The following is an 18,752-nucleotide window of genomic DNA, read 5'->3' as shown; positions in this document are numbered from 1 at the left end:
CAAAGACAGAGGAAGGGGACGGACATCTGAAAAAATACATTAAAATGTACAACAATTCCCATCTGTGTGTGAGATAACTATCTCACTACCTCTACTCTATCATTCCTCTACTTGCACACTGGTAACTTCATATTTATATATACAGCATAATATATTATATTCCTATATATATATATACCCAAGAGGACTTTGACCTCTGCATATCCACACTCCTTATATTTTTTTTTAGATTTCTACTCTGATATGTATACACTTCTTGCAACTGTAACACAGAATTTCCCTTCGGGGATCAATAAAGTATTTCTGATTCTAATTTAATTATTATACACATTTTGTTTGGCTATACACACTATGTATGTAGATTGTACATTTCATTCTTCACTTGTATATACACGTACATTCTTTCATTCCTCTAAGTATATTTTTCAGTTGTTAGGGTTGCTGGCATTTTTATCTTTGAAATCTTATTTTATTTTATGTTCTGTGTATGTGTGTGTGTGTGTGTGTGTGTGTGTGTGTGTGTGTGTGGTGTGTGTGTGTGTCCCTGGTTAACTTTCAGCTAACAGAGTAACTTTTTTCCACTTTTGGGTATTAATATAAGTTAGACTACTCACATGAAGTCAACCTAACCACTACAGTAAATGGGCTGTATTCAATGGTATTATCATTAAGACTACCCAAGGACACTTTGACATGGGACAGGGACGGAGTCACATGTTGCCATTACGGAAGAGAAAACCAGCAAGCAAACAAATGTTGACAGTTCAAGTGGATGGAGAAATATCTTTTATATAATGAATTATACATTTGGAACACATTTGGAATTGATGTTCATCGACAGTTCCGAGGGTTCCACTGGTCTGGTCTTTGTCACTTCATGAGGTTGCACCGCCTTCCAGTGGAAGAGGGGGGGAACTGTTTTCTGCCTCCGACATGACGTCTACTTCAGTACATGGTCATAGCAGAAATCTACAAGAAAGAGATTTCCAAAGTAAATGGAGCTTTAATTGGTTGTAGTGAGGCAAAAAAAACAAACATATTTGACTGCTCTATCGATACGTTAAGACTTAAGCTCCAGCCGCATTGGCCTTGGTTCATATTTATCAGAATCAGAAATACTTTATTGATCCCTGAAGGGAAATTCTGTGTTACAGTTGCAAGAGTTTAGTAATATCAGAGTAGAAATATGAATAAAGAAATATCAGGAGTGTGGATATGTATGGTATTTACATAGTTAAAGGAATTTCAACGGCTAAAGGTAAAAGTTATTGACTTCATACAATACGCTACACAACCATAGTACAGGCTGTATAAACAGAGCGTGCACACATACACGCACATACACACACACACACACACCACACACACACACACACACACACACACACACACACACACACACACAGGCATATGTGGTTTAAGAGACCAATTTTGCAGATTCTTGCGTGGCAGTTGTTTATGAGACCACACCTAACGCAACATCTGGTTAACTTTCAAAGACATCTGCAGAACAGAAATCTGACTTCAAAATCTGAATTTTTCTTTTAGAAAAATATGTGACATATCACACACACACACACACACACACACAACGGGATGACAGTTGCTTTTATGTCCTCCTATGTCCTCATCTAACCTATCTCAACATTCACTAAACCCACGTCTCTCCTGGGACTCACAGAAGGCTGATGTGTATCCTACTTATGTAACTTTAAAATTACATATTTTCCCTGGTCTTAAACAGAGCTTAATATAAAGCCACACGCGTGTGTGTGTGTGTGTGGGGGGGGGGGGGGGGGGTTGTGTCTATATGATGTATGTTTTTAACGGGTATGGTCTGTCCTGCTATGAATGCTTTGCACCAAATTCCCAGCAACTTAGCTGCATGGCAATAAAGTATATCTATCTTAATGTTGTGTATTGGATTTTTTTGTATGTAGACTGTAATGATTACTACAAGAACTACAATATTAAATCTGAAGCAATATGAACAGTTTCATAGGGGTATTAGCAGACTATCTGCAGCTGTTAATTTCTTGTAAGTTAACTTCAAACACACATCTGAAAGGATGTTACACAATTGTTTTTGTATTTTTTCCAGGGTGCAAAAAACTTTCAAATCCAATTCCATTCATCTTGTGCACTTGCCACTGTGCAACTATATTTAATATATGATATCTATGATGTACCTCCTCCATCAGCAGCAGATTATCGTTCTTTCCCCAGTTTGGTTTTCTTTGTGTTACCATTTCAGCCAATTTTCTGTTATTTTACCCATATTTATATAGTTATATTATAAATATACTGAGACATTAAAGATTTTATAAAATAGAATCACCTATTGTTTTCAGAATAACACATCACAAAGATAGTATGTATGAATAGTAAGTATAACAGATAGTAAGTATGAATGTTTTGCAGATGAAAGATAAATCCTAGTGTCTGATTGGCTATCTATACATTGACTTAAAGGTTCATTGGTGTTCCTCCGACCCTTTACTTAAAGGAATGAGTTGCTCTAGAAATTGTTTGTTTTTCACTTTGATTGAAGATCTGGTTTTATTCTTCTTCAGAGTTATGCCTAGAGCAACAGATTTTAACTGAATAAAAAAGAAAACTTTTAATAAAAAACACCCACACATGGTACCACAATTTAAAATGCTGCAAGTTTACAGATACAGGAAAACAAAGAGAATTTTGTAATAAACCATCTTATTATAAAGCTCGTGAATCTGCAGCGAACAACAAAGGAGTACTGTTCTCCGAGTCTGTTAACATGGTGTCACAAGAGAAAGAGAGCTGGGCGGTCTTTCAAAGTCCATAAAGTGTGAAGAGTACAAAATAAAGAAATATCCACATCACCAACATCTGCCCGCAGGTGAATAGAGACAGAGTCAAAAGTCTAATTTGTAATTTTACAAAACAGTGACCTCTATACCAACACTAATGAAGGGTTTCCTTTATCGGATGTTGTTGAATTTGCACATTTTTACTTTAAAGGTTAGTTCACCAAAATTACAAAACTCCTATTTTCTATCCTGCCACCAACGGTATCTCTACGTGCAGAGATAGTTTGGGTTTTAAGATGTCTGCCTCTGCCCCAATACAACGAAAGAGAATGGGATTCTGCTGACTGTTTCCATAGTTCTGATCAAGAGTGTCTCCACAATGTGAATTTATCCACACTAACAGGGAAACTGCTTCTGGAAAAACATTTTGATTTTGAATTTGTGTCATTTGGCTGATATCAGAATCACTCAAATCTAGACATCCCAAAACCAGTTCACATAAACCAAAACTAAGACTAAGTGAGTTTCTTGTAATTTGGGTGAACTGTCACAGCCTTAACATGGCAACTTGAAACTGACATTTGCATGATTGAATTAAACAGATACAATGATGTACAGTACAAATGTTTTACATTAGCCTACCCTTTAAATCCCCATCTGTATTTCAGTTAGGGATCCTAACTGTTGTTTCTATGCACCAGTACTTTAATTCACTCAGTCCAAGCCCAGAAAAGTGGAGTGGAGGTCCCTGAGATTGAGCTCCTGATGGCTGTTAGTCCACATGCACAGCAAGCAGTCCAGATAAGAAGATGGAGGTGTGATACAGTAGCTGCCCTGTGTATCCTTCTTTATGTTACTGGGTGGTGTCAACTTTGAGAAAGGACATATTCATGTACATCCATCCCACACTAACACACAGCATCATCAACATACAACAAAGTCCAGATATAGCAGAGGCCAGTGCTCAGAATAATTACAGAACTGATTTTTAAATATTAACTGAAGAGATCATCATTTAACTTTTGGCAGCATGAACTTTTTCAGATATTATGCACCAACTTAGAGGCAAACAATGTCTTTCACTTACATTATGTTAAAATTCACTGAACCGTCTCATGCTTGTCTAACTTTGTGTACTTTTTTTTTGAAGCGGAGCTGCTCAGGAATGCAAAATTAATTTCAGTATAAACTGATAATAAAGTAGATTTGTATGCGAGTCAAAACTGAGGCACCCAAATAAACAGTTTAACATGTTGGGAAATAAACTTGTTGATATTCTTTGTGAGCATAAGGTGAGAAAATGAATATTACTCTCATGTCTTTTTTAGGCACAGAGCTGGAGTCAGGACGTGGTTAGCCTAGCTTAGCATGAAGACTGGACAGAGGAGAAGACAGCTAGCTCGGGGCAAACACAAACTGGAGCTCATACATTGACATTTATGTTATGAGCACACAAATGGGACATACTGATCAGTGAGCATGAGAGGTGTCAGTAGAACAGAGCCGGGCTGAATGTCCAACCCTGCCCTGACTCCAGGTCTGTCTGTGATATCCATCTGAAGATCTCGATCACTGAAAGAACGCAAATGAGCGTAATTGCCTGAGTTTTTAACTATTGCTTTAAGTATATTTCTCCTACAGAACAAAATCATGTTAAACCGACAATCCACAAAAAAAAAGAGAGATCCGATTTGGGGTCCAGAGCAGGGCACACCAGCTTAGAATCATTCATGGAGTATCTTAACTGCATTTACAACTTTATTTAACCTAACTTGTTAAATTATTATTGCTCTGACTAAATGACAAAAGGAACATTTTACATTGGTTTGCCATGAAAGCTGCCCTGTAGTCAACCTCATTGAAGAACTGACTGACAGCTGTTAGAACCAATGAAAACTTCACAATTACTGACCTACCTCCCATGTTCAAAGTCAACAGTATGTTTATCAGTCTGTCATCTAACTGTTAGTTTGCTTGCTGGTCTTGCTGAGAGCAGTGAGTTGGCGCTCGTCTTCCGTCCCTGCTGACTCTGCTCCGTGCTAACCAGGCCAGGAGAGGCAAAAATCTGTCACATGTATGTTCAAAGAAACAAAATCGGTAGAAATAAGCAGTTCACTGCTCTAAATATTTCCAACACTGGGACAACAGGGCAAAAAAAAGTATAACAGACAATTATCTTTCTGCCAAGAAAACCTCTACAGAGCTGAGCATGGAAGGGGTTTTGTAATATTTCTACATTTATATATGGGTGGCCATGTCAGACTGATACTGTATGATGGCTAATACTAATAAAAGTTCCCCAGGCAATATTACTGATATGAAGACTAAAATAAAATGACTCCTCGTAATGTAAAAGGAATGCCAGGTCCACTGCTTCCACTGGCACACAGCGCTGACTTAATGAGTGGTGGGTAAACAGAGGGAAAGAGATCTACAGAGGCTAGCCCAAGGTTAAACACTGGCAAATGTTGGACTTAAGCCAGACTAAAAAAATGGAGAAATATTGGAAGAAACCAATGCTAAAACAATAGAGAAATATTGGCCTAAACCAATGTTATAAAACAATGGGGGAATATTGCAATAAACAATTACATTTCAGTTAAATAAACGGTTTGCTGTTTTATTGGGGCCCCAAGGAATATCGGACTAAACCAAGGCTAAAACAACAGTGAATATTGGACTATACCAAGGCTGAAAAAACAAGGAATATTGGACTAAACCAAGGCTAAAACAAAAATGAATATTGGACTAAACCAAGGCTAAAACAGTGAAGATTGGACTATACCAAGGCTGAAAAAACAAGGAATATTGGACTAAACCAAAGCTAAAACAACAGTGAATATTGGACTAAACCAAGGCTAAATCCTTCCCATTGTTTAGATCTAACGTGATTCAGGTTTTTATGAAAGCATACGAGCATATTTCTAAATCAGAATCCAAAAGAAATGTTAAAGTCAAGAGTACTTCAAGAGACATGACAATACACTGACACACAATTTTGTCCTTGGGCATCCAACCATTTATCATCCTACCATAGCAGATAGGATGCCAACCCCATTTCAGGTTAAAAAAAACCCAAGGGCAAAAATAAACATGCCTGGATACAGTTTTGAACATGATGAAAATGCCCAGGCCATCAAAGATCTCATGTATACCAATCTGGGTGCTCTTGTGTAAAACATGGCATGTACACGTAGTCCGCACTAAAAAGGCCACAGAAAACCGGCCTGAAAAGGTCCAGTGAGACGTGGCTCAGTCTAGTGAAATGATATCTGATATGCCGCTGTCCGCCCCTCCTCCAGCACCCCCTCCCCCTGTGATGACCCGGGTCTCGTGGAGGGAGCTGGCGGCGTGGCTGCTGGTGTCGTAGTGGCTGCTGGAGGAGGACACCAGGGATGAGCTGGTGCTGGCTGCGGCCGCACTCTGCATGCTGCTCGTCAAGTTGTCCAGAAACATCTGGGGCCGGTAATGCTGAGCAGGAAAGATGAGTTGATTGATCTTATCACCAAAACTCATTAGAATAAAAATTGACTTTTTTTTGTCCCTGAGAGGAAATTTGTGGTGGGCATAGTGCTATAATCTGTTAGAATACAAACATGTAACAGAGAAACCATTCTAAAATCAACATGAAATCAACATAAAACATCTTAGGAAATGAAAGGACACATGACTGCACAGACAATACTACCTATAAAAAAGTGACTAGAAGAATTAAAGTGCTAAGTGCAAAAAGTGCTGGTGTGTTTATTGCACTTGTTATGAGTTAGTATTTTTAAGGGCTAACAAATATGCTCCTTATAAAACATTTGCAAAGGTGATTTTGTAAGTATTTTAAACCAGTATTGTTTATATCCAGGTTTACCAGCTCGCAGTGTCCTTTGTTTGAACAAATGAGGTGAGCCTACAGTGTCTAAGCAGCAGTTGGACGCTATTCTGTTATGATTCCTGGTTTGATAAGATGAGACAAATCTTGCATAGTGCAGCTTTTAAAAGGAGAAAACTGTAACAAACGTACCTGAGGATCTGCTTGAATTAAGGAAAACAAATCCATACCTATAGGTAGCAGGGAAAAAACTAGATTATTAACAATTTGTTAACAAGCAGTGATAGTGCTTACAGTCCCCCCTGTCCACTGACTCACTCTGCATTTCTGTTGGGATGGTGGCTAGGGTGGATGGGTGGAAGGGGACTGCATAGTCGGCGAGCGTAGAGGTCAGATACGACGGATCCAGGGCCTGGACGTTTGGCACGCGCACAGTGGGCTGGTAGGTCAACACCCTGAGAGAAAACAGCAAGCTTTTACTAACAGTGTGCTAAAAATCTCATCTGTCCAAAAAAAAACAGCAAACACTGAATGTCTAACATCCAGTGGTGTCACATAAGTGACTGGATGAAAAAAGTCAAACAGTAAACTGACCACGGTACTGTAGATTTGTCTTTAGGGTGGAGGCTGGTGCCCCCAGTTCGGTCTATGCTTCTAGTAAACAACAGAGACGCCTGCTCACCCCTTTGCATGCATCTCCTCGCTCTTGGAAATGTAAACGCAGCGTTTCTTCAGTGGAGGGTCTGTGTCCTCTTCATCAGAGGAGGAAGAGGAGGAGGAGGAGCTTTCCAGAGTCAGGTCAATCACATCCGCCTTCTTGGTGGAGCTGGGCTCCGTAGAGTTGGTGACCACTGAAGACTGGCGTAAAGGAGCTGAGGCTAAAGGACAAAAGGTAGAGACATCTGTGGATAGTTGCTCTGAAAGCTGCTAACGACAATAATAATAATAATAATAATAATAATAATAATTTGTAGATATAGAAAGCTCCACATTATTTCAATATACAAAGATGGCTTCTTAACTTCATAGACTCAAATACAGAACCCTGGGTTGCCAACCAGTACCAGGCAAAAAAAGAAAACACATCACACTGGAAACACGCTACCACTACAATTAAATCCTTAATGTAAGTGATTTTAATGCTCCCCAGGTCCAGGGTGGATGGGGGACATTATCAGACTCGCTCTGCTGTCTGGCTATCGCTTCATGTTCCACAAGCTCGGTCTGAACTTGAAAGAAAAAAAAAAAATGCTTTTAGTTTTAGTGCACCCGACTCCTGGACAAATTCCAAAATTTTCCTAAAATCACCTCAATCGTGCCTCTTGGACAAGTTAGAATTCTGATTTTAAAATTGCTTTACATAATTGTACTTTCTTTTTAATCCCTATTATCCTATATTATTTATCAAATACTATTCCAATTCTGAAGGTTTTGTTGTCTTTCTATTGTACTTGTACTCTGTGTTGTTCTGTATTTGTCTTTGTAATCAATCGATGACATTGAAAATGAGGGTCAGATAAATAAAGGTTGAATGGCGACTGAATGAATCCAAAGGGAGAGTGTTTAAGGGATAAGGGAAGGGTGAGGCAGATATTCTTTTTTTTCTTAGTTCAAATTTATTTTGAATTTTGTTTTCTTCATGTATTTGTGGATGTACTTTGTTGGTGATCCAGCAATATGTAACTTCACCTTATACAATGGTATGTCCTAAATACCAATAAAGAATGTTTAACAAAAAATATGATGTACTTACTCTCAACTTTTGGAATTGATTGAGAGGGGACTTTGACTGACTCTTTCTTTGGTCTCATGGGACACCAGGTCCCATCCTCCTGGAACTTGATTTCATCCACATCGGAGCAGTCATTCAGGATCTCCAAGAATAAACTAAACAAAGATCATATATTTACATCACCAGTAAATGTATCAGTAACTCTGATACATTTGAAATTTGACATTTTTCTGGTGCCATGTTCTGATGAGTTCTTTCAACTTGCGTAATGAGAACCACAGACAATCTGTACAACTGCCTTAGCAAGAGCAACAGTTCATTCTTCCTGTGAAGTGGTGGAATTAGTTACCCATCGATGATGAGACTCTCGTATGCAGCCTTCTTGTCACACACAGGACAGATCCACGTGGGTTTCTTCTCATTCATCTGCAGGTAGAGGGCAGCGTCGAAACACTGCAGATGAGAGCAGGTCACCGCCCGGCACGGCACCGTGAGTCGCATCTTACCCAACTGGAAGACAAAACATACTGAGGTCAGTCAAAACTCATTTATGAAGAACATGGTTGGTTCCTTGTGCAAAGTCATAAGGTTCCATACAAAGTTATTGCACTATGGAAAGTCTTACAGACGTGCACATAAAACATAACTGTCACACCAACAGTGTGTCCCTGGAAGATTTGCCACTGTTCTTATGCCAGAACAGTATAGATAAGCACTTATTGTAGGAAATCGTCACTGAGTCGCCTGCAGAGCTACCATTATAATCAACGGCAGCCTAAACATCCACCAATAAGGGGTGGGTATCGTGCAGGTTCTGGTCAGTACTTAATTATCAATACACATCTGCATTGTTATGTAGTGCCACCAGGGTCTAAGCATCAGGGAATGTTTTATAAGCTAAATAACACTGATTGTGTTGTGAAAAGTGAAAGAGGTTAGCCCCTGAAAATAACTAATTTCGTATTACTTATATTTGTAGCAATGGCTCCTCACTTATATATATATACACAAACACAGGAAAATCAGAAAACAATTTAAATTTTGTCAGCAATAAAGTTAAAATAAAAAAACATAATATCTAACATAAGTAAATATTTCATCATATCATGACTTCTGTCACAGGTTTTAGTGCCTTTTTCATGTGAAGGTTTATGTATTTGAATGCTTCAGACTTTAGCAACCCCCGGTGGTATTTTAAGGGAGAAACTGTGGCAGAAAGTAAGTGATCGCATACTGTGTGCAGCGATCATTTTCTCATTTCTCTACAAACTATAATTTATGCTGTCCAAATAATTGCTGGAATCCCATAAACATTGTCGACAGATGCTTCATTTACCGGGCACATGAGTGAGACGCGAAGGCTTGTTGTAGCAATCTCACTGTCTGGATCTGCTGTCAGCTTCTCCTTAACTGGAACACAGAGGAGCACAGATTCACAAACAGAAACAAAAGGATTCTTTTCAAAAAGGTGCAAAAAAAATAAAAACCAAATATTAAAAGAAACTTCCAGTTCCATGAACCTGACATCACCAGGGGCCCACTCCTCACTGGCTTTCAACAAATGTAAAGTGGTGATTTCTGTGTCTTGATTCAAATCGGTTTGTCTGCCGCCGTGGTCCTGCTTGACGCCCTGCTACACCCTAAACTGCTACAACTTATTTGTTGCTATAATTGCCACTGTTAATCATACCCACTGCTCTGATTATTATGAATCCTATTTCTCCATATCTGTATCAGTGTCTCTGTGTCCCAACCAGCATTGACAGATGGCTGCCCACCAAGAGCCTGGGTCTGTACACGTTTTTCTTCCCCCCCAGACTGATCTCATGAAGTGGCGTATGTATGACACGCCAAATGGTATGCCATTATGGGCGCGCTATCAATGTGCATACTCGCTTTTTAGCGTGTAAACCAACATCGTGTGGCCTCCCAGGACTAACATTACCTCGCGATTGCGTGTGAATTGACACCGTAACAAGTAGTATGAAACGTAATCCATGTAGGGAGGTTGGTTGGGGGGGTGGATGGGTAAAACACAGGACTTTCACCCAGAAGACCAGGTGACCCCGTTCTTCTTTTCCTAAACTCAAGTAGCATTCATCTTGCGATAACAAGTGGTGTGCATGTGTACACCCGCTGTATACAGCGTATATACTGTATACACATGCAGAGAGCTCAGACTGCGTACAGGTAACACGCAAAGTCATGATGTCCCCACTGTGCACCAAATGCTTTCTCTTTGGGGTGGGGGATTGTCGGGTCTTTCTAAATAATAAAGTGTAGTCAAGACCTACTCTATCTGTAAAGTATCTTAAAATAACTTGTGATGATTTGATACTATAAATAAAACAGAAGTAACCAGGTAACAGTCCGCTTTCTGCACTAAGCTGATTTCCCAAGTGGCAGCTGAATTTTTTTCTCTTTACACATGCAACAGGGATTCTACTTCACTTTTTACCCGGGAGTTTGAACCTGACAAAGCAGTCGGACATGGAACGTGTTGCTGGGACATCACCTGTGTGTGCACAGACAACTCTAACCCTACCAAACCACTAGCCTCTAGAGGTCTGAATAAGTCAGTTTCAGTTGCTGAACATCTCACCATTTGTAAAATTCCAACAAATTCTCTCAAACACATGCAGCAAAAAGTCCTCATTGTATAGGTTTAGATAAAGTAAGGAATGCACAGGCGAGCAGTTGATTGCTGATCTGCATGTGTATGTAGAATTTCAGTAACCAGGGACCATGTTGCTACAGTGCATGTAAACAGAGTGTCTGATTACCTGCATCACCTGTTTTCTCTGAGAAACCAGGTTTCTTGTGTGCATGTAAACATACTGACGGTGCTTTTCAGTTTAGGTAAATGTTTTTGGATTTGTGAAGACATCGAGTCACGTGTGACTACCTCCAGGTAAAACTGCTGCTGTACAACATTTAGCGGGCATCACTGAAATGTAGTCATAGCGGTTTTCTGTGTAGTTACTTAGTGCTCTGGAGTGGTCTGGATTTCTGATGCCCTTCATCCTCAGCCTCTGCAGGAGCAGTGGTGATGTCAGCTGTCTCACCAGGTACACAGACATAGAATAGGTCTGAAAAACAATATGATCCAACAACCTTTACAGAGAAGTCACTGTTACAGTGCCCAAACATGACAACCACCTCGAGCACAGGAAAACCAAAAGGAAAAACCAAAAGCTGAAAAGGTTCCATTGACATATATGTTCTCACTTTCCCAATTTCCGGTGCCCACGTGACTGAAATCTGATTGGGTACTGCAGAGGAGAGTCGAACAAGGGAGGTAATGTTTAAAGGTCTTCCTGGTCTCTTCTGTTCCACGCCGTTTTTTGGTGGTGGTGCATAACCCTACATGAATAAAATGCTTTGTTAGGGTCTTTATGGTAGAATACATGACTTGGTTTGACTTTTAACTGAAACTGTTCTGGAGTAAAATCAACACTTACTGGCAAAGGAAAAAGTTTCCCGTTGACCTTTATACAAAGACTGTTTGGGTAGTTATCTTCTTGAGGGCAACTTGTCTCTGACAAGCAAAACCTGACAACACAAAGAAACATTTGAGAGCCTGAATACATATAGAAGAAAATAAGCAGACCAATAATTTTAAGTATTATGTATAGCAAAACCGTCATGACATCGTAGTGCTATGTTCTAAACCAGCGTTTCCCCCATTTACAGTACATGTGTAGTGTTTTTAAGAAACCTGTGATGGAAAAGGTGTTCACATATTCATGAAGGAAGGTTTGGAGTCACCATGAAAACATTAATCAAGTTATTCAATGTGTTTTTTAAAGAGTTTTGACCATTACACTCACTTAAAAAAAAACTTTTAAAAAAAATGTACATTTCAGAAAACTTTGAGCATTCTCACCTCAGTTGAATTTGAACCATATAGTCCCTTCTGCCACCTGGTAGAAAGTCCCTGTAGACAAACACGGTTACACTTACTTAACATTGTTACCATATACATTTTGGGCATGTTTTTTTCAGTTTTCTTTCTCAAATTAGTCCTACCTGGATATGCATACTTCACGAACTTGCTGTGGTGTCAAAGCAAAGATGAAATATTTTTCTTGGTGGTACCTCTGTGCAGGACTCGCTCCTGAAAACACAAGTGACGACAGTAAATTACAAAGCGCTGCTCTTTGGAATACCTTAAATACCACTGCTCACAACACAGTGTAATTGGTGACCTTTATAGAGCATCAATTTCACATTTTCAAATAGTAAATCTGCATTCATATAGTGTCAAAGGATTCCACTGCAGTAATCCAAAAGTCATCTGTACATTTGACACCATGAAGTCACAAATTATACTTAGAAAGCACTAAAACTTTTACTTTATCCATTTATTTGGTAAAACTTTAATGTTTGCCTTTCTGCTGTATACTAGCCTGCAGGACTTGCTTCCACCTGGAAGAAAGTTACATCTGAAATTTAATTTTCATTCCTTCTGCCATCAAAGCCTGATTGTGTTCAGAATTTGGCCAAGTACTTCACTGAAGACAAATACATAAGGTATGTCTCAATTCGGATATTTACGTGAGTACACTTACATGTAGTATACTATGTACACTATGTACTCACAATTCAAGTGTATAATGTATATAGCATATGAACAAAGAATTAAACTGAATAGATAAACCCCATTGTCACCGATGCCTGATCCCACTATTTGAGTCAGTATCAGTTTGATATCCATATCAGTATCAGATTGGTGCATCTCTAAAATAAAAGAACACAGACCTAGACTTGAAGGCTTGATCAAGACGTCGAGAACATCATAGAAGGGGAGGGGCTTCATTTGCACATCTGGGTGGACGGGGGGGATGAGAGGTGCTGGCTGCTGGAGATTCATACTGGTCTTGGTGTCGTGCCACAGGGCTGTTCCACCAGTCAACAGGCTGAAGTCTGTGTTACAGGACTGACTTCTGCTGACAGAGATGACAGTGTTCACTACAGTTACCCCTCTCACATCAGAGGGCAACAGGGACTTTTTGGTCGCCAAATCAGGGTCAGGGGTGTTTATGACACTGTAGTACCTCTGGTAATACAGCTCCTTGATTTTGATATGCAACGCTGGACTGCAGCAGCAAATGCAAACCCGCTTATTTTTTGTTGTGTAAAGCACAGTAACAATTGAAGCTGGGATACTCTCAAACTTGTGGTCCATCATTCCACATTCAAAAGCAAACTGAAAAGCTTTTTATTTTCCAGGCATTTGTTTAATTACTGTTTGTGTGTGTGCGTGTGTGTGTGTGTGTGTGTGTGAGTGTGTGTGTGTGAGAGAATTTGTATGGTCGCACTTGTATGTCTTGTTTGTTTTTGTTGATTGTCTTGCTGTGTATTCTTATTTCTATTGATGCGTTGTTTTAATGTGGATGCTGTTTTTAATGTAAATGATTACGTAATGAAAGGTGCTATACAAATAAAATTGACCTTGACATCCTGTGTAATACAATGGAAGAAATAGGTACACCGAGACATGAAGCAAGCGCTGGGTGCCACTGCCAACCCTAAACCAGAGCCGAGCGCTAACTCGTTCTAATGACGATCTGACAAGAAGCCACTACGCAGGCCAAACAAGACATTGAAACCACAATGCACTGTGTAGCCTAACGCAGTGCAACATTAACAATGACAGTTTGGTCAGACCATAGATAATTTAACGTGAATGAGCCAGTTGGGGTAGTTTTGTTTAGCGTTTTAACTAATGTATGTGGATGTACTATAGATTATGCCTGTTTGCTCGCTAAACAACATAGTGGTATCACTAAGTTAAAATGTCAAAAATTGTTTTACTCGTGTTAGTTTATACACAACTCATTCATTTTTGTGTAAATTAATTAAGGATGTGAGCGTATAAAAATTGGGCGTTTTTGCCCAGTTCAATTCAAAAGCATGATGTATTAATCTGTGTGCACAAATAATAATTTTTCCAATGACACCTTCCAGTAGGCCTAAGAAGAATCAAGACAGAATCATGGCAGAGAATCGGCATATAAATTCTAAGCTAAAAGAAAACAAAAACAATCGTGAATTATATTTTTCCCTGAATCGTGCAGGCCTACCTTCCAGGTTCTATAGGTTTAGAAGCTAACATTGTGGAATTTCAGAGATGTGACTTTCACAGGGGAGATGTGTCCATTTTTGTCATGTATATGAGGACTTTTTTTCATGGGGGACCCATGAGGAGAGATCGCTCCCTGACATTTGCTGTCATTGTGGAGATTAATAAATGAAAACAACTGGCTACTGATAATTGGGATTTGACACTAAGCAAAAATTAGTGGTTGTAATTCGAAGCCTAACTGCGCAGCTCTGAAAAGAACAAAAATACAAAATTACAACAGTCAAGAAAACATTCAGACACTGATCAACTGCTTTTAACTTACAACATAAACTGACTCATTTGCAAAGAAATGTCTTTTAAAAAAGCTTTTAAAATGTGCCTAAAAATAACCCCTACAGAAATATAAGAAACAATGAAGAAACCCTACTGACCCTTCGATATAACGCTCCATGCTGGATTGTCCTTATGTGCATATCCTTTTTCCTTACAATTCCTCAGTATATGTGACCTTTAAGCATCTAAAATATTAAGGATGATATCACAAATTATTAAACAAATCATGGAAAACATGACAATACACAATTATACAGATGTAATGTTTAAACACACCCGCACCAACATAGCCCCTTGGTGTGGTTTTTCTTCAGTCTGCCATCAGTCTTTTGGAAAAACTGAACCATGTTCCTGGGGTTTTCTGTCCATACTCTAAGCCGTGTGTCAAACTCAAGGCCCGCAGGCCCACATATCAATTTAGGTTCACAATCAATTTTAGCTAGCTTAGATGTGCAACAAACCAAACATACGGGAAACTGCTTTAAAACTCTAATTATGCGACACTCAAAACAGAATCTGGCAGATTTGCAGACTTTGAGCCTCAGCATGTCCCCCAGAACCATTGAGTTTTCATGTGTGGTCACCTACTTTTTTTAATGTTATCATTGTTCTGCTAAATTCTTTGAAAGCTAAGCAACTTCCTGCTTTTTTTAGGGTTTAGTAAGTATGATATGAGACGTGCAATTATACAGTCAAAAGGTCTGTGACTTTTTTTTAACTAAATAAGTTATCTCAAACTATACATGTCTGGCCCTCGACGTAATTCTAATTCCCAGTGTGAAATTGAGTTTGACACCCCTGCTCTAAGCTAAATGGTTATCTTCTGCTGTACTTGCATGATTTTTATTATTATTTCAGGTGTTCATTAAGACTAATGCATACAACTATGTATCAGTAAAGCCAGTGAATCCCAGCTGCTTGAGGAACAGGGAGCAGCCACTTAGCTTAGCAGACTCTAGCTAGCATTCATAGCAGCTGTTGTTATTCCTGCAATACTCAGCAAGGCAACTAATGTTTGTGAACTTGGCCACCTCTTTCCTAACATTACTGCAAGTTATAAGTACTGTTTATACACTTGAGCCATAGTGTGACGCTATGTGACTCACTTAAGTGCCAATTAGCCTATTAACGTTATATACATTGTGTTCATTTCCCCAGACACTGAATTTTCGGGTCACCAATTAATGGCTTCCAGCGTTCCTTAACACTACAACACATTAACAACCTAATAATGATATACAGAGCTGCAAACATTCACTCAGCTGTGTGTTTGGAAGGAGTTATTCACATTAAAAAGTACAGTTTAGACACAACAATATATCTAGCGTTAATTTTTGGCTAATTGTGTGTACCATCGTGATATTAGCTACATGCTATCACTAATAATACAGTATTTACTGAATACAAATTTTAACTATCAGCTTTAAACACCCACATACTTAGACAATAAATATAATTCAGTAATGGTTTCAGCTAGTTGCAGCGAGCTAACAATGGAGCTATTGGCGACTGGCTTATCATAAACTGTTAGCATTATGGCTAACTACAGAGACGCAAACTATCTGCTCTGAAAGTGCACGTTCCTGCCTGGCAAAGCCCTATACTCTTAACCTATATACTCGGGTGGTCATGCATTGACCAGTTTATGCGTTACAACGTATCGTTTAATGTCGTAATGTTGACAGAAGTAAGGCAAAATCAGTGTTTTTCTTTTTGCCTACCCGAAACTCTTCACTCTCCGCCATCTTGTTGTTCCCGGTCATCCCGCCCAGCAGGACTACTTCCAGGTGACGCCACAGCTGGCCGTGGAGTGGAGGTCCAATCTTTTTTAAACTGTGTATGGGTCCAACACATAGACTGTTAATATTAATCAATAAATATACAGTCTGTGGTCCAATACGGTAACGGAACCCCTGTGTGTGGAATCATACGTGTGCCACAAACACCACCTGCATCTTTACTTAGTAGGACACATGTTGCTGTACAACTGCTTACAAAGTGGCACCATTTCAACTCTTTAGTTTTTAAGTCAAATAACGCTAGCTGTTTTTCTAAAAGATAAAAAACAAGCCCAGTTCCTCCAAACCTTTTTTCTGTAAAGTTTGACTGTCATATTTAGCTTTGCTGCCCTTAGTTACTTCCATCCATCTTCATCCGCTGGGGCATCAGCTCCAGTAGGGGACCCCAACCTTCCCTTTCCCGAGCCACATCAACCAGCTCCGACAGGGGGATCCCGAGGCGTTCCCAGGCCAGGTTGGAGATATTAATCCCTCCACCTAGTCCTGGGTCTTCCCCGAGGCCCCCTCCCAACTGGACGTCCCTCCACCTAGTACTGGGTTTTCCCCGAGGCCTCCTCCCAGCTGGACGTGCCTGGACCACCTCCCTAGGGAGGCGTCCAGGAGGCATCCTTACCAGATGCCCGAACCACCTCAACTGCCGCGGCTCTACTCCGAGCTCCCCACGGATGACTGAGCTTCTCACCCTATCTCTAAACGCCAGCTCCCCTCCTGAGGAAACCCATTTCGGCCGCTTGTAGGCTACCTTAGTCAGGCCTAGGCTACACACATTTAGCATAGTAGCCTATTTTATTTTCTTGAACTTAGAAGAAAACAATGAGCTCGTGATATTTTGAGTAGGCTACTTAAGTAAAACTGATGTAGGCTACTTTATGTACTTTTACATAAGTAAAACATGTACTCCTTATGTATTCCCACCCCTTTATAGCCTACCCTTTCTACCATATTGCATGAATACGCTACAAAATAATACGCCACAGAGATAATAAACCTGTAATCAGTGAAAATATAAATTAAAAAAAGTTCTATTCACATACATACATTTACCCATACACAACAATATTTATACACATACAAATTATAAATTATAAATACGCAGGTCATTATTAACACTGTGGTTCTCTCTGGAATATAATTTCTTTGAAAATCATTTTGAAATGGAATGTGTTTAGACATTGCTTTAATTCATTATTTAGTTCATTCCACAATGTAGTGCCCCTGACAGATACACAGAAACTTTTCATGGTAGTTTGAAAACTGGGAGTCTTAAAATTGGACTTTCCCCTTAAGTCATATAGCCCCCCCTCTCTTTCAGAAAATCATTTCTGTATTTTACCAGGCAATAAAATTGTTTCTCGCCTTGAACATGATTACTGCTGTTTGAAGTTCGACTAGCTCAAATCATTGTAATGCTTTAGACTGTGAAAATAATGAATTGATGTGTTTCAAACATCCCGTGTTGTGAATTATTCTTATTCCACTTTTTTGAAGTACTGTATAAATAAAAATTTCAATTAATTTGGAATATGTGTTTCCCCAAACCTCTACACAGTAATTTGAAGTAAGTGATTTGTAATCTAGAATGTGCTTTGCTTTAGCCAAGACTGATGTGACATTTCCGGCAAATGTTGTCATCTATAATCACTCCAAGGAATTTCATTTCAAACTCCTTCTATATTGACACCTTCTATCTATTTGTGATCACGTGTACTGTATGTGAAACTGAGATTTAAGGTAGCACAGAAGAAGGATAACTAATGACAAGTGGGCTTTGGAGGTGGGTCGGGCAAAGGGAGACTTGGTACAGGGCAACAAGTGATGTCTATACAATAGTACAAGGACTTTGTTTTATTTGGCAATACAGTTAAACCGCCTAATTTACCATATGGCAGGAATAGTTTTGTGGTTGTGGGTCTGGGATAAATTAAATTTGCAGTTGCATATCATTGTAGACTGCTGCATTAAAGCAATCACTGCCCATCACTGTAGCTCTGGAGAAACTGAGGTGTCTTTGTTACTAGAATGGTTTTAAACAGTCAATTTAATCATATTAATAATTCATAATCATTTATACTCTTTATTTATTGTTTCCTATTTTACACTCTGTTTTTATTAGACACTACACACAGGCCTGAAATACACACACATCAGGTCCTACGTATGCACTAATGGAGAGATATCAGAGTGAGTG

The 18,752-nt window shown here is 39.3% G+C and overlaps 1 protein-coding gene across 2 annotated transcripts; it reads right to left on the bottom strand.

Moving 5' to 3' along the window:
• Positions 1-2,639: 2,639 nt before the first annotated feature.
• pias2 (protein inhibitor of activated STAT, 2) lies at positions 2,640-16,707 on the bottom strand. 2 transcript variants are annotated; one of them, XM_032515764.1, is made up of 15 exons: positions 16,487-16,707; positions 14,864-14,950; positions 13,106-13,290; positions 12,374-12,461; positions 12,231-12,281; positions 11,806-11,896; positions 11,573-11,707; positions 11,328-11,433; positions 9,681-9,754; positions 8,694-8,854; positions 8,366-8,499; positions 7,295-7,490; positions 6,931-7,067; positions 6,805-6,842; positions 2,640-6,260 (listed from the first exon to the last, which is right to left on the bottom strand). In XM_032515764.1, exons 2-15 carry the CDS (start codon positions 14,881-14,883, stop codon positions 6,042-6,044), a joined length of 1,635 nt encoding a protein of 544 aa, XP_032371655.1. In that variant the 5' UTR covers positions 14,884-14,950; positions 16,487-16,707; the 3' UTR covers positions 2,640-6,041. The 2 variants fall into 2 exon arrangements, with proteins under 2 accessions (XP_032371655.1, XP_032371656.1); XM_032515765.1 differs by lacking the exon at positions 14,864-14,950 and having other exon boundaries at positions 16,487-16,583.
• Between the last annotated feature and the right edge of the window lie 2,045 nt (positions 16,708-18,752).

The sequence above is a fragment of the Etheostoma spectabile genome, chromosome 5, assembly GCF_008692095.1.
Source record: "Etheostoma spectabile isolate EspeVRDwgs_2016 chromosome 5, UIUC_Espe_1.0, whole genome shotgun sequence".
NCBI lineage: Eukaryota > Metazoa > Chordata > Actinopteri > Perciformes > Percidae > Etheostoma > Etheostoma spectabile.
Note: the sequence above shows the minus strand (reverse complement) of the source record. Positions and strands in the feature narration are given on the sequence as shown.

Excerpts from the sequence above, each read along its gene's own strand:
- pias2 (XM_032515764.1), bottom strand. The coding sequence starts at position 14,883 with ATGGAGCGTTATATCGAAGG. Across the intron at positions 12,462-13,105 it reads GATCAAGCCTTCAAGTCTAG|GAGCGAGTCCTGCACAGAGG; the intron begins GTCTGTGTTCTT and ends TTGTGTTTTCAG. Across the intron at positions 11,434-11,572 it reads GGGCACCGGAAATTGGGAAA|ACCTATTCTATGTCTGTGTA; the intron begins GTGAGAACATAT and ends ATTGTTTTTCAG.